Source organism: Panthera tigris, chromosome A3, assembly GCF_018350195.1.
Source record: "Panthera tigris isolate Pti1 chromosome A3, P.tigris_Pti1_mat1.1, whole genome shotgun sequence".
Classification (NCBI taxonomy): Eukaryota; Metazoa; Chordata; class Mammalia; order Carnivora; family Felidae; genus Panthera; species Panthera tigris.
In genome coordinates this window covers 57,126,813-57,153,108 of record NC_056662.1, presented here as the reverse complement: position 1 = coordinate 57,153,108, position 26,296 = coordinate 57,126,813, and the positions used below count along the sequence as shown (strand labels likewise).

At 40.9% G+C, this 26,296-nt stretch overlaps 1 protein-coding gene across 1 annotated transcript in view; it reads left to right on the top strand.

Annotated features, from left to right (window-relative positions):
• Window positions 1-26,296, top strand: part of SLC9A2 (solute carrier family 9 member A2) — a 99,508-nt gene that overhangs the window by 16,229 nt on the left and 56,983 nt on the right. Inside the window, exon 2 of the mRNA XM_015544618.2 lies at window positions 22,633-23,096. Coding sequence (XP_015400104.2) covers window positions 22,633-23,096 — 464 coding nt within the window. The remainder of the gene's footprint in view (window positions 1-22,632; window positions 23,097-26,296) is intronic.

The window sequence follows — 26,296 nt, the reverse complement described above, 5'->3', positions numbered from 1 at the left end:
AGTCTTTTATTTTTTCCACGTCGGACTTCCGAGAGCAGCACCTCCAGCCGCATCTGCCTTGGGCCCCAGTAAATGTGTCTTCTGTGTGACATAAAACTCTCAGCATCGGATGCAGTGTCTTTCGTAAAGCAAGGCAAACCACAGGGCTTAGGGATGACTTCACACATGTATCTCCATGTGTTACACACACCACACACACACACAACTTTTAAGTCTGTCATGAGCAATCACAGGTAGCCAGGTAAAAACTAAATATGAGATTTCTGCTCATGAATATTTGCATACTCGACACAGCAAAAATACTTTTCTGACCCACTGGTTATAGGCTAACTCTCTGGGCCCAACTTCTTGTAGAAAGAAAAATCTAACTAACACTGAGAATTGATCTTAATCTTGCTGATGGCCCAGGAATGCAAATAATGGGTCTGAGACTAAAGAAAAGGCCTTAATTCAGGTGATAATGAGGCAAGAGCACAAGTCACTTCTTGTGCTCAGCCCTGGCTCAGGGGTCAGATTAGGATTCAGTGGAGGAGAAAGTCCCAGCCTGCAATGTATGTCTCAGCATACACTGAGGGAAGTTCTCTCAGCCTGCAGAAGTCACCAACTCCAAGTGTGGCACTTAGGACTTTTCAGGGAGCTCGCCCTATTGACAGAAACCAGCCATGGGGCCCGGTGAGAAGAGGGAGGCACCTCACCCCCTGAGTTGCTGAGCACTGGTCACTTGCTTAAGAGATGGGAAGCCAGTCCCATAAGCCATGGAATCTGAGTGCTGAGTTGTGTTCTCATTGCTGCAGTTCCGATTTGAAGTCAGGAATCTAAAAAGAAGACTGAAGAGAAAGACAATGTAAGGTTTCTCGCCCCAGTCTCCATTGCAGTCTTTTTTTTTTTTTTAATTAGAGCACAAGTGGGGAAGAGGGGCAGAGGGAGAGAGAGAATCTTAAGCAGGCCCCATGCGCGCAGGGATCATGCACGTGGGACCCTGGGATCATGATCTGAGCTGAATGAAATCAAGAGTTGGACACTCAACCGACTGAACCATCCAGGTGCCCCTCCATTGCAGTCTGAGTAGCCTCTGAAGATAGGCTTTTGGACCTGCCGTCTAGACGGACAGCACACAGTGTGGCCTAGTAGTGCATATGCATGCTGTGTGGGCTGGATGGGTGGGGATGCCCAGCGTGGGGGAGGCTGGCAGGCAAGCTGGAGAGCCAGCACTCGCTCTGACTAGAGGAATCCCCTGCCCAGTTCCAGCTCATTGCCACCTTGCACAGACTGGGGGACAGAGGGCCCAGTCTGCTGATTTTTCAAGATAAACTAAACAGAGGAATTTGTATGTGGAAACTCTCATTTACGAGAGATTAGCTCGATATTCAGAAATACAACAAGCAAAACCAAATCGGTCTATAGGCCACGATGGCCCATGAGCTGCCAGTTTGTAACCTCTGGCCCAGCCTTTTTCACGTTGCAGGAAATTTTGCTTCCAGTATTTATACCTGCTTATATTTAAGGGAGGTGAGTCTACTGATTGGGATTCTTATGCACTCAGGATCCGCTGGAATTTATCAAGTTAATAATAGTCAAAATGAATACCGTCCTCAGAATATGGTTGTGTTACCAAAAGAGAAATCAGTAAAAATGGTGACATCCCCTTACCATTGGTAAAAATGGGGAGGCTGTCATGGAATCCCTAAGTAAAAGGCATTCCCATTTTACACCTTGAGTAAGGAGCGCAGGCGTGAGAAGCAGTGTTGGGAGGGATGCCAGGCTGCCGGCACGTCCCTCTCACCCTGCCTCTGACATTTAGTTATGTCACACAGCAACTTCATTATCTGTGAAAGGTAAACTCTATGGATACATCAAATGTCATCCCGACCATTGTTAAAACAATGAAAGTGTTACTTACCTTCCCCCAAATGTCTCTGTTTTGCCAATTTAAATAAGGCTATCTGGTCTTAGGGTCTCAGTGGATGATGAGGTCCCATATAAGAGGCACTTTCCTTTAAAAATATGTCTGTGAACAAGATCGGGGAATTTAACAGTTTTAACGATAATAAAGACAACCATTCTTGTGCTCTTGTTCACTGAGCATCATTTACAATAAACCCATAGGAGTATTGCTGTAATTGACGTATGTGCTATGGTAGATTGGGATAGCATGTTAGCGTGTTATACTTTGGTCAGCCATCTCCTTTTGATATTTTGCTATGAGTGTTTTTGTAAAAATTAGTTATTTTTCCCTTTGCATCGCAGAAAATCCTGATTTTTTTGCTTGCTATTTTTGGACAGCCCGTGCTTTGCACATTTTATGGTTCTTGGTTATTTCACCACAAACATGATTGCCACAAACGTTTTGCTATATATCTAGTTGGGTGTAAGGCAATTTTGCTGCAAAAGAGAAAATCACAGAAGATAACAGGGACGTTCATGTTTAATGGACATAACAAAACATGAAAAAATTAATAGAAGTGCCATTAGGATATTTGTAATAAAAGATCAAGCCATGAAAAGTGAAACAGGGACATGTAAAAGGACATAAATAAACATGAAAAATGCAATAAAATTCACTGTTAATGTCTTCCTTCATTTAGAGAAGTGTCAGTTTTCCAAAGACTAGGATACACATTTGTAACGGAGCTTCGTACTGCACTCTGAAAGGCTTCTACACTGCTGTTCATCCTTGACATATTGTCACATGTCTGCTCATAGACGTTCTGGAGTTCTATGGGAAATGTACAAGACATAGTGTTGCTGTAATGCATTTGTAACTGAGCTTTGTTATCATTGTAACTGATATTTTCTAGTAGAGTATAGTATGCGATACAGCTTTGGACTGTCTTATTTCACACTTCCAGTAAGTTTGGTTACCATCTCTTCTATCAAGTCGATTTAGAAGTTATCGCCTGCTATTTTAATACTACCCTGTCTGTTCATCACCGTATAGAACATTATGAGGTCTAGCCAATAGTTATATAATGTAACAATGGGAACTGTCAATGGAGAAATGAAACCAAACTGTCAATCAGTCATTCTATCTTTTAGAGCAGAAGTCCTTTTGGTCGATTAGTTGTGCGGTGAAAATGTTTGCAAGTGGAAATGCTGTGGCAGAGACGTACACAGTGAAAATACCCAGACACGCTTTATTTCACCACGCTGAGAGTTGCCTTCAGCTGATGGTAGTTGTTTTGGGTTATGTGCATGGTGCCAGTGCCTATCAGCAGAGATCAGTTTCAGCTACATCTTTTCACACTTGTTTGCTGAGCAGGGTTTATGTAGCTATTACCAATATTTCATTTTTCTGTGCCATAATTACTTCATAAGAATGAGTAGGAAAGTGAAAAATGAAAGTGAAGATGTATTTTCTATTGTGGTAAAATAGATGCCACATAAAATTTACTATATTAACCCTTTCAAGTGCAATTCAGTGACATTAGGTCAAGTCACCATGTTGTGCAACCATCACCACTGGCCATCTCCAGAACTTTCCCGTCTTCCTAAACAGAAACTCTGCCCATTAAACACTAACTCCCTGTCCTATATCCTCTGTCCTCTCAGATCCTGGGAGCCTTTATTCTACTTTCTTCTCAGCGAATTTGACTACTCTAGGGACTTCATGTAAGGGGAATCATACAGTGTGTGTTCTTTTGTGTCTGGTGGAAGTGAAGATTTTAAGGAGGAACAGCATAACTCTTACAACCTTAAGGAAATTGAGTTGAAGGTAGAACTCACCATCGGTGATGAAAGCATAAACCTTTAGGGTAATCAGATATAAACCAGTTGGCTAGGTGTTCCGCTGGTAAATAAAATAACAAAACTAAAGATTAAAGAAAATGATAGAAAAGCTGGAACTAAGAATGTGGGTGAGGACTGTGATAAAAGGCGAAGCCCATGATCTGATCTTTGTTTTCAAGTGCTTGACCCCCAGCGACAGCATGCTTATCTGGTTGTCACTGCATGCTTGTCCAGAGGCATGGAGTAAAACCCCTAAAGGAGCACATCCAGATCAAAGGGAAGGTGAAGCGCTTTTCTCTTTATTGTCATTTTTTTCAAATGTTTATTTATTTCAGAGAGAGAGAGAGAGAGAGAGAGAGAGCAAGTTGGGGAGGGGCAGAGAGAGGGGGACAGAGGATCTGACGTGGGCTCTGTGCCGGCTGACGGATGCTCAATGGACTAAGCCATCCAGATGCCCCTCTTTACTGCCATTTTGGTCCACTGCTACAACCTATGAGATAATGGGAGGGCAAAATTGAGTAAAACTCGCTACCACCCTGGGAACCTGCTCTAGGGGGTGAAACAGACCCTCAGGTGGGTCTGTGAACTGTAGTGCAGTAAGTAGTCTGTTAACAACATCTGCACAGTGTGACTGTGGACAGAGAGCCATGTGGGTACTCACTGCCCTCTGAAACATTTTGTAAATGTCTTCCAATGAAGAGCATGCCTTTTTCTTCATATCATTGCCTGTGTTGGGTGTTACTACTTGCACTACCTTGAGGTGAATCCAAACTGCTGATGACAAGCCCTAGGACACATTACTGTCACCCTCTCTTGGTTTTCTTGCAGCGCCTCCTATGGGCCACACTTGGTGCCCACACTATTGAGTTTTGCACATGCCATTCCCTCTGCTCAGAAGCCCCTCCCATGCCTCTTGGCTTTGACAGTTCCTACCACTGTTTCCTTAATGAGCCCTTCTCCAATGGGGCAGACAAGATTAAAGACCCTGCAGCGGTTCCACTGTGACTTACATTTCCCTTTCCGTAACAAGCATGGCATTTGTAACCACTTCTTTGGCGTCCTTTGTCCCTGTAGATGGTAAACTTCATGGAGACAAAGACATCTCCATCTTGGTTATTGCGATGTCTCTAGTGCTATGCACGCTTCATGATGGTGAGTGCTTGGAAATGCTTGTGGGTCAATAAATGAAAGAATAAGTAATCATATGAGTTATTTATCAGTTTTTAGGAAGGAAGAATATTTTCTTTGCAATGATTTTCCCATAGCATACATGGTTTCCACCTACTGATTTATAGTCTATTCAGTCATTTCCCAAACGTATGTGTCTTGAGCACCAACTTTGGGGTTTTTTAAGTGAACAGGCCAACCTTTCTGCCAACTAGGCACTTTTTTTGCAGGGTAATTAAAACTTGGCATTTGGAATCAGATGATCTTTATCAAGTTCAGAAAGTTCCTTCTATTAGTAGTTTGCAGAGGGTCTTTATCATAAGCAGATGTTGAATTTTTGCTAAACACTTTTTCTGCATCAGTTGGTATAATCATGTAATTTTTCTTCTTTAGTCTCTTGATATGATGTGTTACACTGATTGGATTTTGAATATTAAGGCACATTTGCCTCCCTGAAATAAGTAAGCCTCCTTTGGTCAAAAGACAACATATGAGTCTTTTTATATATTGCTGAATTCTTTGATAATATTTTGATAAGGATTTTTGCATTTATACCATAATCCCGCATTCAATTTCAGCATCACCAAGGAATTCTTGGATACCAGCTAGGTATCCTACAACTCAATTATGACACTATCTACTGGGAAGCAACGTCAGGTTAGGGCTCAGTCCCACAAGACTGCTCTCTTATCAAACAAAGGTTTTAGGGGCTCTGTAAGCCAGAAAAAGGGTTGAAGAACAAATATGTATTTATTATTATAAATTACAATATCACAATGCTCATAAAGGATATTGACCTGTTGCCTTAGTTTTTGTACTCTTTGTTCGGTTTTGATACTAGGGTCTAGTAGTTTCAGAAGTCAACTGAAATGTTCCCTCTTCTTCCAGTTTTTGGAAACAATTATGTAGAATTGGTATTATTTTGTAGAATTCACTAATACGACCATCTGGGCTAAAGAGTTTATTTTTTTAAGAGTTTTAAATCATAAGTTCAGTTTTGTTTTTGTTTTTATTTTTTGCTAGTTGTAGGGCTATATAAATTATCTCCATGTGAGGTAAATTATGGTTGTTTGTGTGTTTTGAGGCATCAGCCTATTTCATCCAGGATGTGAAATGTGTATGTAAATCTGTTCATAGTATTCCCACATCATCCTTTTTATGATGGCAGGGTCTGTAGTGGATACCCTTTTTTTATTCCCAAATTATTGGTAAACACTAATACCAGTCTTGCTAAAGATTTGCCAATTTTATTGACCTTTTTGAAGATTCACCCTTTTTTTTTAAACAAGCATTTAAATGTTTATTTATTTATTTTGAGAGAGAGAGCGTGTGCAAGTGAGGAGAGGGACAGAGAGAGAAGAGAGAGACAATCCCAAGCAGGATCCGTGCTGTCAGCGCAGAGTCTGATGCGGGGCTCAGTCTCCCAAACTGTGGAATCATGACCTGAGCCAAAATCAAGAGTCAGATGCTTAACTGACTGAGCCACCCAGGTGACCCAAGATTCAGCTTTTTATTTCACTATTTTTTCCCCTATTTTTCTGTGTTTGATTTCACTGACTTCTGCTCTTTATAATTTCCTTCCTTCTGTTTATTTTGGGTTTATTTTGCTTTTATTATTATTGTTATTTTTAATTTTAAGGGTTTATTTGAGAAAAAATCTATTCAAATTGGGTGGTGACAAACCAGAAGTCATTAGGAGTACTCAACTGGCAGGAACCAGGGGCAAGACTTTCATAGAGAAGAACTGGAAGTAAAGGAAGAAAATTACTTGATTGGCTCTAGTTTAAACAATTGCCTCTATTTGGGAGAGACATGTTGGCTGTGATTAGTTGTTTTGATTTTTAAAATTTCCTTTTTATTCAAGTATAGTTAACACATAGTGTTATATTAGTTTCAGGTGTGCAATGTAATGATTCAACAATCTGTACATGACTCAGTGACTCAGTGCTTATCATGATGAGTATACACCTTTTTTTTTTTTTTTTTTTTTTTTTTTTTAAGAGAGGGGTCAAGTGAGCGAGGGGCAGAGAGAGAGAGAGAAGTGGGGCTCACCCGGGGCTCGTGTTTTTTTTTTTTTTTTATCCAAAGCGGGCTCATGCTCACCTGAAGTGGGGCTGGAGCTTACCCGAAGTGGGGCACAAGCTCACCCAATATGGGACTCGAACTCAACAACTGTGAGACTATGACTTGAGCTGAAGTCAGATGCTTAATGATGGAACCACCCGGGTATCTGATGATGAGTGTACGCTTAATCCCCTTTACCTATTTTACCACCTCCCCTCCCTCCTGCCACTTCCCTTCTGGTAACCACCAGTTTGTTCTCTATATTTAAGAGTCTTTGTTTGTTTGTTTGTCTCTTTTTTCTTTGCTCATTTCTTTTGTTTCTTAAATCCCACCCAGGAACAAAATCATATGGTATTTGTCTTTCTCTGATTTATTTCACTTAGCATTATACCCTCTTGATCCATCCATGTTGCTGCAAATGACAACAGTTCATTCTTTTTTATGGCTGAGTAATATTCCAGTGTGTGCATGTGTGCATGTGCTTCCATATCTTGGCTATTATAAATAATGGTACAATAAACGTAGGGTACATCTATCTTTTTGAGTTGGTGTTTTCTTTTTATTTAGATAAATATCCAGCAGTGGAATTACTGGATCATACGGTAAATCTATTTTTAATTTTTTGAGGAACTTCCATACTGTTTTTGAGAGTGGCTGCACAAGTTTGCATTCCCACCAACAGTGCATGAGTGCTCCTTTTTCTCCACATCCTCGTCAACACTTGTTATTTATTGTGGTTTTTTTTATTTTTGCCATTCTGACAGGTGTAAAGTGGTATCTCCTTCTGGTTGTAATGTGCATTTTCCCGATAATTAGTGATGTTGAACATCTTTCCATGCGCCTGTTGGCCATCTGTGTGTCTTTTTTGGAAAAATGACTACTCATGTTCTCTGCCCATTTTTAAATTGTATTGTTTGTTTTTTGGTTATTGAGTTGTATGGGTTCCTTATATATTTTGGATATCAACCCCTTATCAGATACATCATTAGCTAATATCCCATTCAGTAGGTTGCCTTTTAGTTTTGTTGATGGTTTCCTTCACTGCAAAAGCTTTTTATTTTAGTGTAGTCCTAATAGTTTAATTTTACTTTTGTATTTCCCTTGTCAGAGGATACATATATAGAAAAGTGTTTCTATGGCCGATGTCAGAGAAATTACTGCCTATGTTCTCTCCCGGGAATTTATGGCTTTGGGTCTCACATTTAGGTCTTTAATTCATTCTGCGTTTATTTTTGTGCATGGTGTAAGACAGCAATCCAATTTCATTCTTCTGCATGTAGCTGTTCAGTTTTCTCAATACCGTTTGTTGAAGACACTCTTCTTCCCATTGCATAGTCTTGTCTCCTTTGTCATAGATTAATTGACTGTAAAAGCCTGGGTTTTATTTCTGGGCTGTCTATTCTGTTCCATTGATCTGTGTGTTTACTTTTGTTCCGGTTCTGTACTGTTTTGATGACTACAGTTTTGTAGCGTGTCTCAAATTCTGGGGTTGTGATGCTTTCAGCTTCGTTGTTCTGTTTCAAGATTGCTTTGGCTCTGAGGAGTTTTTTGTGGTTCCGTTCAAATTTTTGGATTATTTGTTCTAGTTCTGTGAAACATGTTGTTAGCATTTTGATAGGAATCCCATTCAATCTGTAGATTGCTTTAGGTACTACAGACATTTTAACAATATTCGTTCTTCCAAACCATGAACTCGGAATGTTTCTCCATTTATTTGTGTCATCTTCAGTTTCTTTCATCCGTGCTTTGTAGTTTTTGTACAGATCTTTCACTGCTTTGGTTAAGTTTATTCCTAGATATTTTCTTCTTTTTGATGCATTTGTAAATGGGATTGTTTTCCTTAATTTCTTTTTCTGCTACCTCATTTTTAATGTATAGAAATGAAACCAATTTCTCTATGTTAATTTTGTATCCTGTGACTGCATTCATTTATCAGTTCTAGTAGTTTTTTTTTTTTTTTTTGGTGGAATCTTTAGGGTTTTCCATATATAGTAGTATGTCACCTGCAAATAGTAAAGTAAAAGGTTAGATTATTAATTTGAGACTTTTCTTACTTTCTAATGAATGCATTTGGTGGTATAAATTTTTTCCTCAACAAAACTTTAGCTTTTGATATTTTGTATTTTCATTTCCTTTCAGTTCAGAGCACTTTTTGATTTCCCTTGAGACTTCCTTTTTGACCCATCGATTTCTTTTGTAATAGTGTTATTGAGGTATAATTTATATAGTATGTATTGAATCCATTTGGAGTATACAACTTGATGGCCTTCAGTATATTCACAGTTGTGCAACCATCACTCTAGTCAAATTTAGAATATTTTCATTATCTCTAAAAGAAATCCCATATGCTTTAGCTATGTCTGTGTGATTTCCCCATCCTGCCCCACCGTAAGGAAATCCCGAATCTACGTTCTGTCTTTGTAGATTTGCCTCTTCTGGATGTATGATATAACTGGAGTCATACCATATGTGGTTTTGTGACAAGTTTCTTTCAATTAGCGCATGTTTTCAAGGTTTATCTATGTTGTAGCATGTACCATTTTATGGCCAAATAATACCCCCCCCCCTTTTTTTTTTGCCACATTTTGTTTATCACAGGCATCAGTTGATGGACATTTGGGTTGTTTTCACCTTTTGGCTATTATGAATAATGCTGCTGTGAACATTCCTGTATAAGTTTTTATGTGGACAGGTTTTCATTTCTTTAGGGTATATGCCTGAGAATGAAATTTCTACGCCCAGGACGTCTGTGTTTAACGTTTCGAGGCACTGCCAGGCTGTTTTCTGGTGTGGCTGTACGATTTACATTCCTGGCAGCAGTATATGAGGGCTTCTATTTTTCCATATGCTCATGAACATTTGTGATTACCTGTCTTTTTGAGGAGAGCCACCCTGGTGTCTGTGAAGACCCACAGATTATTTAGAAGAGTATTGAATTTCCAAATTGAGATTTTCCTGTTTTTTTATATGTTACTGATTTCTAGTGTGACTCCTTTGTGATGAGACAATGTATTCTGTATGATTTCCATTCTTTTAAGTGTATTGAGGCATGTTTTCATGGTCCAGGATATGTCTCTCGATGCGTTTCTGTGGATTCTTGAATGTGTATTCTGTTGTAGTTGGCTGGAGTCCACTGTAGAATTAGATCCTATTGGTTGATGGTCTAGTTATTCTATCAATTATTGAGGGAGGGAGGGGTATCAAGATCTTTAACTATAATTGTGTATTTATCTGTTTCTTCTTTTAATGCTATCACTTTTTGTTTCACATATGTTGTAGTTCTGTTATTTGACATATATGCATTTAGGCTTGCCATATCTTGGTGAATTGACCCTTTTATAATTATATAATGGTCTTTCCTGTCTCATAATTTTCTTTGCACTGAAGCTTACATTACTGGGTATTAATATAGCTACTCCCACTTTCTTTTGGTTAATGTTTAATGATATAACTTTCTATTATTTTATTTTTAACCCAGCCTATATCCCTGTATTTGAAGTGAGCTTTTTGAGGACAGAAAATAGTTGGGTCATATTTTTAACCTATTCTATTAACAGCTGCCTTTAATTGATGTGTTTGGGCCATTTACATTTTATGTGATTATTGATATGTTTGTGTTTAAGTCTGTGACTTTGATTTTTTGTTCTCTTTTTCATTTCTCTGTTTTCTTTTCCTGCCCTCCTGTGGGTTATTTGAACATTTTTTTTAAAACTCCATTTTTTATTTATCTATAGTGTTTTTGGGATTACCTCTTTGTATAGCCTCTTTAGTGGTTCCTCTAGGTATTATGTTATATATGTGACTAAATAGAAGTTTAATGGTGTAGTCATTTACCAGTCTGAATGAATGTAGAAACCTTATCTTCCATTACATCTTTTTACTCTCTCCAACTTGTCATATAGTTGGCTTAAACATTACCTCTATATACATTGAGAACCACATCAAACGGTGTTGTAATTTTGGTTTCAGTGGTCAAACTTAATTTAGAAAATTAAAGAGGAGAAGGCAAATGCATAGAATTTGTCCATATTTTTTATTCTATCTGTTTTTCTTTTATGCTTCAGATGTTCTAAGATTCCATTTTTGGGGCACCTGGGTTGCTCAGTTGGTTAAGCATGTGACTTGGGCTTATGTCATGATCTCGCAGTTCAAGAGTTCAAGCCCTACGTCGGGCTCTGTGCTGACAGCTCAGAGCCTGCAGGCTGCTTCAGATTCTGTCTTCTGTCTCCCTCACTCTCTGCCCCTCCCTCACTTGTACTCTGTCTCTCTCTCTCTCTAAAAAACAAACATTAAAATATATGTATGTATGTATGTAAACACACACACACACACACACACACACACACGCACACACACACATATTAAGGTTACATTGTTTTCTTTTTGAGAATTCCTTTAGCCAAGACAGGTCTACTTGCAACGAATTTACTTAGTTTTTGTTCAGCTGACAAGGTCTTGATTTTCCCTTTATTCCTAAAGGATATTTTCACTGGATACACAATTCTGGGTTGGCAGTTCTTTTTTTCTGTACACGAATGATGTCTTATTACTTCCTTATAGTCTCCATGGTTTCTGACAAGAAATCTGATGTCATTCTCTTTTCCCTCCTGTAGAGAAGGTGTCCTTTCTCTTTGGCTGTTATCATAATTTTTTTCCAGAAGTTTGACTATCGGGTGTCATGCTGTAGGCTTCTTTGGGCTGGTCACAATTGGGGCTTACTCATCTTGATTCTGTAGGTTTATGTCTTTTGCCAACTTTGGGGAGATTTTAGCCCTTATTTCTTTGAATGCTTTTGTAGCCCTTCTCTCTCTCTCTTCCCTTCCTGGGACTCGGATGATGGGAATGTTAGATCTTTTGCTATAGATCCACAGGTCCCTAAGCCTCCCCCAATTACTCAGATTGAGTAATTTCTGTCATGCTATCTTAAAGTTGACTAATTCCTTCCTGTCTACTGCTTTCTGCTATTGAGCCTACACAACTGAATTTTTTTATTTCAATTATGTTTTTCAGTTCTAAAATTTATGGAAGGTTGTCCTTCATATCTTCTATTTCTTTGCGCAGACTGCCTATATTTTTTTCATTTGTTTCAAATGTGTTTGTAATTGCTTATGAAACATGTTTATCATGGCGGTATTCACATTTTTGTCAAATAAATCTGACATCTCAGTCATCAGGATAGTGGTATCTGTTAATTTTTTTTTCTTTATCATTTGGTTTGACATCTTCTTGATTCCTGGTATAATGAGTGGCTTTCTGCTGCAACATGAACATTTGGCATATTAGTTATGAGACTCTGGATCTTATTTATACCTTCTGTTTTAGATGACTTCTTACGATGAGCAGTTTGGTGGTGGGAGAGAAAGGCACTATATCGTTACTGACAGGTGGGGATGGACTTTCAGGTCTCCGCTTTGCTTGCTTTGATTACCTGGGGAGGATGCTTCTCATTACTGTATGGGGCTGGCGGTTCCGGATCCTTACTAGTGCTCCCCTGATCCTTCCTTGGCTGGGAGGGATTAGGAGTACCTCCTTGCTGTTCCTCTGGTGGCCTCCACTTACACCACAGGGGTGCGGTGGCTTCATTTCGGTTGGATGGAAGTGACCTAGTCTTGACTCCACTAGGTCTTCTTTGACCCACCTCAGTGGAGAGGGTCTGGGGTGCCTCATTACTGCAGATGGCAGAGGTCCAGGCTCTCCACATAGCCTTTAATGGCACCATGGAAGAGAGTTACCATTCCATGATGAAGAAAGTCCTACCTCCCTCCTTTTTCTTTTCTGACACCATCTCAATAGGGAGGCTGGGGTTTTCCTTACAGTCTAGTAGGCACATAATCTAGGCTCCCCACTCAGACTTTGCCAAGACTGGGGCCACAGTTTCTTTTGACGTGTTGGCAGGAGTAGAGCAGCTACGATCTAAAAGTTTTCTGTTTTGCTATACTGCTTCTTTCCTGGTCCATAGTATAGATAGGGCAGACTTTTGCTGGGACTTTTGTCGTCTGTGATTGTTGGCATTTCCAGGCTAGTGGCTTCTTCAGGTCTGGGATATGAGAGGCAAAAAGAAAACCCAAAAAACTCTCAGCCATGTTGTTCTTCAGATCTCAAGGTCCCTAGCTGGTTTTCCTTCTTCTGTCCACTTTTCAGAATATCCTTATGCTTGTTTTGTATATAATGTCTAGGGATTTTAGGGTTTTTTACTTAGTTGGAAGAATAAAGAAACATTCATACTCCATCTTTCCAGAGGCCGAAGTTAGTTCTTTTTCCTTAATCTTTATTTTCTTACTTTTTTCAAAGTCTTTAAAAGTTGAATTTGTCTATTTATTTAAAGTTTACCCATTTATTTTAAGAGAGAAAGAGAGGGAGGGAAGGAGAGAGAGAGAGAGCACCTGAGCATGAGTGGGGAAGGGGCAGAGAGAGAGGGTGAGAGAAAGAATCCCAAGCAGGCCCTGCACTGCCAGCACAGAGCTAAAAGGTGAATTTAAAAGGATATTAAGTTCTAGCTTAATATCCTCTACTTTGGGGTCATTGATTACAATATGTCACTGCTTTTTAAGAGAGATAATTGCAGCATAGAATTTTATTGTGTGTTTTATAGATTCTTCTTTTTTTCTAATGCTAAACTATTTAACCTATATGGAATTTTCCAAAATGCTCAGATTCATCTTTGATTCATCAGTCTCACTAAGAGAAAAACATCTAGACTTACGGAATACCCAGATGTGTGGGTTTTCCACACCAAGCAATGCTCCAATTCTCTGAGGACACTAACTGGGTGTACTACAGTTCAATTCACTTCTGACATTATCTACCTGGAGTTCGCGTCAGAGCCCACTCGTTAAAGGCTCAGCGTCATAAGACTGTTCATGGCAGTTGTGAGTGCCTGTGCTTCTTACTGACCAGATATAAATCGAGGTTCTCATGATGCCCTCCGTGAGTTCAGTCATTTGCTAGATCCGCTCACAGAACTCAAGGAAACAGTTATGCTTACTGGTGTATTACATAAGAAAGGATATGATAAAGGATACAGATGAATAGCCAGATAAAGTGATATAAAGCAAGATCTGGAAGGATCCCCCAGTGCAGGAGCTTCTGTCCCTGTGGAGTTGCAGTGTACAACTCTCCTGCCAGGTAGACTTGTTCATCAGTCTGGAAGCTCTCTGAATACCACAGTTGAGGGATTTTTATGGACCCTTTATCACATAGGCAGGATGGACTATTAACTCTGTCTCCAGCCATTTTCCTTCTCCAGAGGATGAGGAAGGAGAGCTGAAAGTTACAAGTTTCTACTCATGGCTTGGTCTTCCTGGTGACCTGACCTCATCTTGAAGTTATCCAGGAGCCCACCTTGAGTTGCCTTATTAGAACCAAAGACACTCCTATCACCTAGGAAATTCCAAGGAATTTAAGAGCTCTGTGTCAAGAAGTGGGGTCAAAGATCAAATATTAGAACAAAAGATGCCCCTAGCACCATTATCACTTGGAAAATTACAAAGGTTTTAGGAGCTCTGGCCAGGAGCTTGGGATGAAGACCAAATATATATATTTGTCTCATATCACAATATGACAGTCACATCCCTCCTCCAGGCCAGCAACATGCCCTCTTGGAGCACTTATCAAAATATGTTCAGCATTTGGCCTCCTCTTATACACACCACCACTTTAATGGAAACCATCATCTCCTTCCTGAATTCCTGAGAGACTGGTGTTCTTGCTTCCATTCTTCAACAGCGGTCATAATGACCCTATAAAACTGTGAATCTGATCATGACATTCCTCTGCTCAGATGCTCCCAGTGGCTCCCATTGCACTAATAAAATATCCAAAGCCTTTCCCATGGCCACAGGCTCTGAGTGTTCTATTATTTTGCTGCTCTCCATGTCATTTCCTACCCTGTTCTCCTGACTTCCCCTGTTCCAACCACAGTGGTTTTCTTGCTCAGGTGCCCTCAACGCAGAGCCCTTGTTCTTCTCTGTTCTGGAAAGTTCTTCCACCATGTTTCACATACTCAGTTCACGCAGGGTGTTGTTCAGATGTCACCCATCAGAGAGGCTCTCTTTGACCAGACTGATGCCAGATACCACCTTGTCCTGTCACTTTGGATGCCTCACCTTTCTCTGGCTTTCTTTGTAGCGCTCATCACTACTTGCCGCTCTGAATTTACCGGCTGATTTATTCATTTCCTGTTTCCCTCCATTAAACTGCAGCCTTCCAGCACAGGGGCTTTCTTTGTTTCACTGCTGCAGTCCGAGTGCCTCATATGGTACCCGGCACATAGGAGAGTCCCGGTAAACGTATATTGAATGAAAAATATGATCGGATGGTATTGATAATTTTTATTGCTCCTGATTTTTCCCTGGCACATATAATGTTGCAATATAGTTTTGTTCTGTTATGTATGTGTTCTTTTTACATTACAACATGGTTGTGCTGAGTGGCTCTCCTCTCAGACTTTTCCTCTATAAGATTATTCATACATCCCTTTGGAGTTTGGGCTCTTCTTAAACTTTTTAGTCACATGTTTGCATCATCGTCTTCTTTATTTTCACTGATGGTTAATCACATCCATCTGGTGTAAAACTCTAGGCAGCTTTCATCCCTCATTTTTAAATTCCAGTCTCTAGTCTCTTAGGAGGGGCTCATCCCTGTTCACGCCATGCGTGGAAGACAAGGATGGTTCTGAGACACCCTCAATAGCTCCCTCTGAGAACAGAGAACAGAGGCAGATCTTCAAAGATCGGCTCTCCAGGCCTTCTGTAGTGTGGCCATTCCTTGTTTGGCTCATCTCTTCTTTGCTGTTCACGCTTTGTATCTAGGTCAGGTGTGTTGCCCCTCCCTCATGGCACCCAGTCTTTCTCGTGCCTTCTTTGTGCTTCATTCCCCTTAAAACCTACATATCCACAGCTAGTTATCTTAACACCACCTCCTCCAATTTCTTCCTGAGTCTCCTCCTCTGTGATTTTCTTCCCTTCCTTATGTCTCTAGAACTTCTACAGCTCTTCTTTCTTCACGTTTATCACTCTCTGTCTTGTGTTATAATTACTTATGTTCGTGTCTTATCTTCTGTGCCAAATCCAAGCTCACTGAAGGTAGCCCATTCATGATCCATGATACTGGTTCCCTCACAGCCTTGTGCAGGGAAGGGACTCAACAGTCTGATTAAGGGTTTAACTCCTCCTTCCTTTTCGAAATTCTTCATGGACTGACTGTACTCATTGTGCTTTTCTTTTCTTTTCTTTGCAAGTGGTCATGTCATTTGGAAAAATTAAATACCATCTAAGTTCTGCTTTGGAATAATCCCAATAAATTTTTAATGTTTCATTTATATTTTATTTGTTTTCAATTATTTTATTATTATAAGTCCTTTGCAGACCTCCTAAGTGGGGCATTTTTACAACCTCTATGGAGATACTTCAGGTTCAGCTCCTGACCACTGCAATAAAGTAAATATTGCAATAAAGCAAGTCAAATGGATTGTTTGGTTTCCCAGCGTCTATAAAAGCTATGTTTACACCATCCTGCAGTCTACTAAATGTTCTAAAAAAAGTGTACATACCTTAATTAAAAAATACTTTATTGCTTCAAAAAGCTGACCATCATCTGAGCTTTCAGCAAGTTGTAATCACTGATCAGAGATCACCATAATGAATATAATAATAATGTAAAGGTTGAAATGTTGGGAGAATTACCAAAATGTGATACAGTGACATGAAGTGAGCAGATGCTCTTGGAAAAATGGTGCTAGTCGACTTGCTCAAGGACACAGAGCTGCCACAAAACTTCAAGTTGTAAAAACCAAAACGAACAAAAAAGAAGTGCAGTATCTGCAAAGCACAGTAACGCAAAGTGCAATACAACAAGAGTTGGCTATATATTCATAGTTGCACTATTTTTTGGTGGGGAGAAATTAAATGTACCTTTTGGCCCTGGCATCCATGTGTCAATAAGTTACTGACATAAATCAGTTAATTCTGTTTTATTTATTGAATTTCATTGTTTATTTTATGTGTTTATTTATTTCCATACTTTTATTGTTTGTTTTTATTTACGAATGCAGTTTGATTCTATTTTTAAGATAGTTTTTTTTTTAATGTTTATTTATTTTTGACAGAGAGAGAGACAGAGCATGAGCAGGGGAGGGGCAGAGAGAGAGGGAGACACAGAATCCGAGGCAGGCTCCAGGCTCTGAGCGGTCAGCCCAGAGCCCGATGCGGGGCTCGAACTCACAGACCACGAGATCATGACCTGAGCTGAAGTCGGACGCTTAAACAACTGAGCCACCCAGGCGCCCCAATTCTATTTTTAGAATTAAAATCTGTCACTCAGTCTTTGTCCACTGGCATCAATCTGGCAGTGACAGCAGCCTGTTGCTGTATCAGATCAAAATGATTCGCATTATTTCCAGTTTCTCAATGTTTAGTGCTTACTGCCATTTTGGTTTTGAAATTGTGCCTTTGCTTGCTTGCTATGTGAATTGGGATACATAAAACCAGCATTTTTAGCTTTGAATGAACTTGCTTATTTCTCTTAATAATTAAAAACAAGTTTAATATACTCTATATTTGCCTATTTATCCCCCAGCCAAGAAGGCATGGCTTATTTTAGACTATTTATGTTAAATCCAATGTTTCCCAGAGTTGCTTCAAGAAGGATGACCCTGGGACACGAATTCGGAGTCAGGCTGCCTATGCTGACTTTGTTTCCAAGGGTACCTGTCCCCTACTTAACACGAGCTTGGAAAATATTTGTGGATCCAATAAATGTCATTATTTTTTCTTTAAGCTCTCGTAAAATATGGAACATTAATTGGATAGTTTTGTTTGTCTGGGCCTGGAGGGTAGGCTTTCTCTCCTGTAGGCTTTGTCCCTGCTCACCTATGCTAGTTGCCTCTTTCCCTCCTGGCCGTGTCGCTTGCTAATTAGAACTGTGGGTAATTTTGGGGGTGCCTGGGTGGCTCAGTCAGTTAAGCGTTGACTCTGAATTTCAGCTCAAGTCATGACCTCGCAGTTTGTGAATTTGAGCCCTGCATCGGGCACTGCCCTGGCAGTATGAAGCCTGCTTCGGATTTTCTGTCTCTCTCTCTCTCTCTGTCTCTCTCTCTCTCTCTTTCTTTCTGCCCCTCCCCAGCTCACATTTATTTACTTTTTCTCTCAAAGTAAATAAATAAAAAAAAAAGAACTGTATGTAATTTTTGAAACTTATTTTGTATGGTTTTTTGTTGGTGGTGGTTCTCTGGGATTTAGATTTTTACATTGTTGCTCTTCTGTGGATCCTGCTATCTGGAAGCTTCCTGTGTTCTCTTCCCAGGATTTGACAAATAGCTTATAACCATAATGAGAAAATACAGTGAATTAATTGCATTGTACTTCTTTCTACATAGATCTTTAGCTCTTAAAAAAAGCTCAGTTAATTTCAACACTTGTATGCAAAGAGAAATTAAAATCACTCCAAGAGAGGATTGTCTTAACTATGCATTTTGTATGAGACCCTAATCCTGTTCCCCTTCTTGCTAAGTGAATTTTGAAAATTTAAAGCATCCACCCTCACAGACTCTTATGTGCTAGTGATAAAAAGTGAATGACACAATTACAATGCCCCATACATTACTAAGTAGAACTTAGCAGGAAATACAAAGAACAAACTAAAACAGGGACAGGTAAACCACAGCCTAAGGGCCCAGCATGGCTCCTGCCCTGGTTTTGTATGGCCTGTGGGTCAAGAAAGGCTGTTGTATTTTTAAACAAAATCAAAAGAAGAATGACATTTCGTGACATAAAAACTAGTAGGACATGTCCACAAAGAAAGCCTCCCTAGAACATACTCCTGCACTTAGGTATCATCTCTGGCTTCCTTTGTACCACAACGGCAGAGTAAAATATGGCCTGCAAGCTGAAAATATTTGCTATCTGGCCCTTTGTGGAAAAAAATTAGCTGACCCCTAGACTGAGCAGTAGATTGTACTTGGAGTAGCACACGTTCAGCCTCGTGAAAATCATCAGAAAGTTCATTTGTTTTCCTTTTTTTTGTTTTCCTGATTACTGATCTGTTTCTCCATAGCATTTGATGAGATAATGACTCTGCAGAGCAAATTCTGTCCATTCAAATTCATGTACCCTCCAAAGAATTGAGGGTGGGGAGAGCCACAAATGAATTCACATTGGCAAGTGTTGATTTATTTGTTTTATTCTGTGAACAGTGAAATTTAAGATGACTTTTGTTTTGATTAGTTATTTTGGTGATAGGTGTCTTGACTCTTGTCATTCATAAACCATAGACGCTTAACACCCAAAACCTTCTGTGCCCACAGAGAGTGTCTTAGAAAATACAGTGTCTCTGCTTGTGTTTACCCAGAAGCACAGAACGAAGATGTCTTATGGCCACCCTTCATTTAATCCCCCCTTGCTTATGGAACAACTGGGCAGATTCGGGACTACTGTCCAGTTTCAAGCAAGGGTCACTCAGACCAATTCGGAATGACCAAAACATTCGTAAAAGAAAGGGAAACAGTGTTTTAAAAATATAAACACAGGCTCTTTTATTTTTATTTATTTATTTTTAAATGTTTATTTTTGAGGAAGAGAGCATGAGCACAGGAGGGGGAGGGGTAGAGAGAGAGGGACAGAGGAGCCACGCTAATAGCAGCGAGCTCCATGCGTGGCACTCACAAACTGAGAGATCACGACCTGAGCTGAAGTCGGACGCTCAACTGACTGAGCTACTCAGATGCCCCTAAAGGCAGGACCTTTTAAACAACAGTTCTTGATGTTTGCTGTTCTTTTCTGATGTTTGCAGCTACCAGACTTCCCCCTCCTCATCCCCCAGCCCCATCTCTTTTAGCCCCCTCTCCCAGTGGCCCTTTCATCTAATGGTATTCTGCTGCCTTTCTCTGGCATCTGCTTGGTCATTTTCTGCTCCCCACGTTCCTGGTTAGGATCCATCATGGCGCCAGAGCATGGCAGCTGTTGGCCTGCAAAATGCATACAAGCAGCCTCTGTTTCTTCCTTTCTTTCATCTGCCTTGTTTCCCACCCTCCATCCTTAGGAGTAAGACCTCCTTTCAATACAGTGAGAGGAGACGACACTCCACATGGAAACACTGGGTTTTCTGGGATTGAGTGGCAGGAAGAGGAAAGCAAGAGGCCAGAACAAGAGGGAGCCACCACCAGGAAGAGGCCTTGCGTCTGTAGAGGATCGTAGTCCTTCTGTGTATTTCTTTAGAACTTTTTTCTCTTGTGTTTTGATGTAGAAGACGGGGAGGAAGCCAAAATTGGGGGGCATGTGTGATATCATAGGCACAGTGGTGACTCCATGCAGCCATCAACTCATGATTGTTCCAGTCCTTAAGGTGGCAGGTACATTTGTCGCCAGATAACCAAACAGGCCTGGGCCTGGTTGTGACCTATCCACAGCCGCAGGCAGAGTGGGAGCACTAGATGTGAAGCCACGGGCCATTGTCAGACAGCAGCCATTAAGGCTCACAGCACACACGGCGCCTTCAAGTTGGATCTTCCTGTCCTGCATTCCAGAAAGGAGCTGGTTTCCCTTAGAATCAAGGGGGCCAGCAGGGCTATTGTGGGCACATCCTTATCACACAGGGGGAAGTTGAATGTAGAAGCAGGAGTCATTGTGAAGAGAGGTTACAAAGATACGGTTTTCAGGGGCGCCTGGGTGGTTCAGTTGGTTAAGTGTGCAACTTCAGCTCAGGTCATGGTCTCACGATTCGTGGGTTCAAGCCCCGTGGTCGGGCTCTGTGCTGACAGTTCAGAGCCTGGGGCCTGCTTCAGAGTCTGTGTGTGTGTCTCTCTCTGCCCCTCCCCACTCATGTTCCATCTCTGTCTCTCTCAAAAATAAATAAACGTTTAAAAAAATTTTTTTTTTAATTAAAAAAAAACAAAGATACGGTTTTCAGGGGACTTTCTTAAAATTCTCTGTTCAGCAGAGGGGTCAGCAGGATAGAGGTTATGGGTAAAGAGTGGCTGAACCAGTTGAATACATTTATTCACCAATTATTGGAGCCTGCTAGAATATGAATAATAAAATGATCAATGCTGGAAGAATGATTTGAATCCCAGTGTAAAGATGTTTACTTCATTATTTAGAAATTAGTTCTTTACATCTCTTCAAGTTGTTCATTTAGTGTTTTGCTGTCGTGTAGAAGCTATTTCGTGCTATGACTTTAGTACGGTTTGTACTAAGGGATTTCTTGTTAAAATTTTTGTGATTCAGAGCTTCTAAGGACTCATTCTGTCATTTCCGTATTGCGTTCCTATAACAGATTACTTCCACGTGCCGCGTTAATTCTACAGTGTGTGAGATGTCTTCAGGATGGCTCGTTGTTGCCTCGTAAATAAGGGCTGCCCTTTCATGTGTGAACTTGCTCCTCATGTTACACCATGTACTGGTACAATTCACATTCCTCTCCTTTTACTGCTTGCAGGCCTCCCCCCGACATAGTCTTTGCAATAAAGCTACACTGGGCTCCACCATGAATTAGGAGATGGGTATTTCCCTCCATTTCTTCTCTTCCTGGGAGACTCTTCACGCTTCCTCTGTGTATTTAAAGTCTGTCCTTTAAGGAAGCCCTGCCTGATGTTGCTTCCTCCATGATGTCCTTCTCTGCTGCTCCCCTAGTGGCTGTTTGGGGCCTTATCACACAGTGTCTTACATCAGAGGAGGTCATAAACGTATCTCTTCCTCTGCCTCAATTGGAGACTCTCTGAGACTGGAGATCGTGGTGTGTTTACACCCTCGTGTCGTAACTACCTGATGTGCCTTTGGAGGGTTGATTTGGTTGTTTCAGACCTCTGAAAAATGAAACATACTTAGCATTCCAAGAGATAATCAGACATTAAAAATATTAAGTAAGTTAAAGCTCTTCTCAGTACCAGAGGGCACAGTGGTAACCCAAAAGCTGCCATGTGATGTGGCCACCGTGGCAAGACCCTGTATCTCTGTGAGCCTCGGTTTCCACGGAAATGAATACATTTAAAACGGTGAAAATAACTGCCCTACCTCCTCCTTGAAGTTTTATTTTTTTATTTTTATTAAAAAAATTTTTTTAATGTTTTACTTATTTTTGACAGAGGGAGAGAGAGAGAGAGAGAGAGAGAGAGAGAGAGAGAGAGAGAGAAAGCGCGTGCATGAGTAGGGGAGGGGCAGAGAGAATGGGAGACACAGAATCTGAAGCAGGCTCCAGGCTCTGAGTTGTCAGCACAGAGCCCGACGCGGGGCTCAAACTCATAGACCGAGAGATCATGACCTGAGCTGAAGTCGGACGCTCAACCGACTGAGCCACCCAGGCGCCCCATTGAAGTTTTTTTGAAATGACCTGTCATATTTGAAAATGTGTTGGAAATCGCAAAATTGCTTCAAATGTAAAATTGCGTGATCTCGTTTAAGAAAACTTAATTGGAATTTAGACAAAGCCGTGCTGTGTATTATGTATGTATCTCATTCAACTTCTAATGTAAAGTTGCATTTGTGCCTCCATGTACTTTGTGAATAGTTTTAAGGAGATCATCTGACTTTGTACATCATAATCTGTAAAGCCAGTCTGTAGCCAATTATGCTGACCTGGGAGGTTTTGAAATAGAACCTGTTGGTTCTGGCAGAGAGAACCAGTATACCTTCTCCCTAATTTATGCACAACCCAAATGCCTTGTCTTTATTTTTTCCTTCACAGGCTTCCATCTGTATCACAAGTTGCCCACAATAGTGCCTGAGAGCTGCCTCCTTATAATGGTTGGCCTGCTGCTAGGAGGGATTATTTTTGGGGTCGATGAAAAGTCCCCCCCTGCCATGAAGACCGATGTGTTTTTCTTGTATCTTCTCCCACCCATTGTGCTTGATGCGGGCTATTTCATGCCCACTCGCCCATTCTTTGAGAACATTGGCACCATTTTCTGGTATGCTGTGGTAGGGACCCTCTGGAATTCCATTGGCATTGGGGTGTCTTTGTTTGGTATCTGCCAAATTGAAGCCTTTGGCCTGAGTGACATCACTCTGCTCCAGAATCTACTCTTCGGCAGCTTAATCTCAGCGGTGGACCCCGTGGCTGTGCTCGCTGTCTTCGAGAACATCCAGGTCAACGAGCAGCTCTACATCCTGGTCTTTGGAGAGTCCCTGCTGAATGATGCAGTGACAGTGGTGAGTAACAGGTTCATGCTGTGTCGCTCCAACACGCTGGTCTATCTGTGTCTGGTAGTGACAGCTGAGGTGAGACCCCGAAGGTGCAGCCTGCCTGCACACTTGTACAGTCCTGTGCTTAGGAAGGCCCCGCGCTTGGTTTCATGCTGTTCCTGCTGTCTTGAAATATCTTGTAAAGATTTTTATTGATTAATGACTTTTTTTATTTGTTTTTATACAGCGGGCCCCTCATTTTCACTTTGCACTGGGTTGTACAAACTGTGTTGCGGGTCCCTGCTTGGAACAGAGGAGCGTAAGAGTGATTGTGACCTCCCTATCTCTGAGGATTTCTCATTTGGCATTTTCCAAAAAAAACTTTTTGAGGTTTATTGATTTTGAGAGAGAGGCAAAGAGAGAGAGGAAGTGGGGGAGGGGCAGAGAGAGGAGGAGAGAGAATCCCAAACAGGCTCCACACTAACTAAGTTGAGTGTGGGGCTCAAACCTAAAAACCGTGAGATCGTGACCTGAGCCGAAACCAAGAGTCGAACGCTCAACTCACTGAGCCACCCAGGTACCCCTCATGTGCCATTTTTAAAAGTGATGGTTTTTGAATAGAATTTAAGGACTTCAAGTCCCAGAATTCTTTGTGAGATGCGACGCTGCCAGTATACGATACACGCGATAGAAGTGAAACGATAATACCTGCTGTGTACCGTTCTGTATCTGGGCATGGTTTATTTGTCATTTCATGATTTTAGGCCAACTTTTCATCACACATCACTCAGCCAGCTTATTTCTGGTCCTCGCCACTTTCCTGCAAGTGGGTATTTGTTCTGAAAATCCTAGTTATTTTTTATTGTCACTAATTACCCCATAATTAGAGTCCAAGGCTGTTGGGATCTTCATGGTAGCACAATTTACCTCCGCCCTGCTTTCGGAGCCCAGGCAAAACACGGAGAAGTGACCGGGAAGTGTCTCTGTCCACCCAGCAAAAGGCCTACAAAATGCCCCTTTGGCAGCAAAAGGCACTCAGGTGTCCCTGTATCGGTAAACCTGTTAGTGGGCACCAGTGAGGCCGTTTTATGTCAGCCACCAATCTGTAGTGGTGATGGTGACAGTTGTCAATGTAGCTGTTACCCTTTTGTGGATATCTGCTTTGTGCTTGGGTCTTTATGACAACCTATGCAGTAATTATTTCTTTACCTTTGATAGGGAAGAAAGTTGAGGCAGAGAAGGATTAAATCCTTTGAAGTAACTTGCGTAATTTATATCACTCTCTTCATTAGGTCCTTTCATTAAAATATTATTCCTGATTCATTTAAAAGTCACTACAGAAACCTACATCACTCGCCATTAGCCTATATTCAGACCCCTGAACTGAGTAAAATATCATTTTTAAGGATATCCACTAACTCCATGTGGACATTATTAGGTAGAAGGTAATTTATTGAGAAGGGAATCCCATTTTTTAAAATGTTTATTTATTTTAGAGACAGAGATAGAGAGCGAGTAGGGGAGGGGCAGGGAGAGAGGGAGACAGAGAATCCCAAGCAGGCTCTGCACTGTCAGCAAAGAGCCCGATGTGGGGCTTGAACTCACGAGACATGAGATCATGACCTGAGCTGAAATCAAGAGTCAGACGCTCAACTGACTGAGCCACTGGGGTGCCCCAGGAAATCCCATCCTTTAGAATGGCTGCTAAGATGTGTATTTTAAGGCAGCTAAGTTGCCTCACGCAAGTAACAAAATACACTTCCTTTATTCCATTGTTCATTAACAGTGATCAGTCATTAACTTACCAATATAAATTGTAATTGGGAAGGTGCCATAGCAATGAAGACATTTTGTGATTTATTCTAACTTCTAGTTTGATATGTACACGTTACCCTTGTTGAGATAGATTGTGGACATTTTAATGAGGATTTCTTGGATCTCTTTTGCATATAGAAAATTTTATAAAGAAATAATAACACCTTGCTGTACTCATTCTTGGGCAGTATAGCAATGTCAGCTCAGTTTCAGAGTGATACTACACTGCTTTCTCTTCTCTTATAAAATCTGTCATTCAGACAACTCAGTGTCCATTCTTTGAGTTTGTCGAGAATCAGATATGAGGAAACAATCTGGCTAAACCACCATTCAAAGTGTGCGAAGGCCCCAGGCTTTCCAGAGGCACATCCCGTGCTTCCTGTCAAGAGGCACCAAGCCATCAAATGTGATTTTATGGACAGAGAGGGCAGTGGGCCAAATTGAGGACGTCATTCCACTACAGGAAGGAGGGCAAGGACAGAGAAAGGGCATGACTGCTCTTTAGATGTGAAAGCCCTTGTTACAAAGCCAACACCTGTAAGTCAGGATGACTATAATGGTTTCCCATGAATGAGCCTTCCTCAGGTTATATACCCTGGGCTCCAAGCTGAGGACCCTTAAAGCCACACCCACAGGATAGCAGGGCATGCCCAAGGGTTTTGCCTACCTAAAGCCGAAGAATAAACTACCAGGTATTATTTTCACTGAAGTGGCTGAATAGTGGACTGCACTGATGTGGTGTTAGGAATGATTAGAACAACGTTGTAAAAATGATCATTTTGCCTCCCAGTGAGGTACCCTCAGAGTATAGAAGTGGAGATGTTTTATGGAAGATTCTTTGACATTTAGTCTTATCTCCAGGAGTGTTTTAAGGACTCTTAGGGTAGGGAAAGGCATGAAAAGTATGAATCCTGCTGTGTACAGTGAAAATGATGAGTCACTAGGAGTTGCAACTAGAAGGGTAAAGATTAAACAGAGAGAACTCGTGTTAAAAAAGTAGTCTGGTTGATGAGTGAAATTATAGGTCAGTGCAATTAATCCCTTCCCCAAATCACGGTAGGTTCACTACTGAGGTGGCAGAGATGAGGGGAGAAAACCTACCCTAAAAATGTCCCCATTCAAAGAGAAATTGATGATAACATATGTTGCAGTCCAACTGTGCCACTGTCTAAGGCTATAGTAGATTGGAATCAGCTGGAGAAATGACAGCCAAAGGAACAAAGGTGAGATTTTTCATTGGGAACTTTGTACTTTCCCTTATGGTAAATATTTTAGGAAAATCTGTCAACATTTTCCTTATTAGGCAAAGACAGCTCAGGCTGTCAGTTACCAGATCATTCCTGCCATTCCTAGTAGTCCATAATCCAATGACTTGTGCTCAAATGGTAATTTCCAATATCACCTCTAGACCG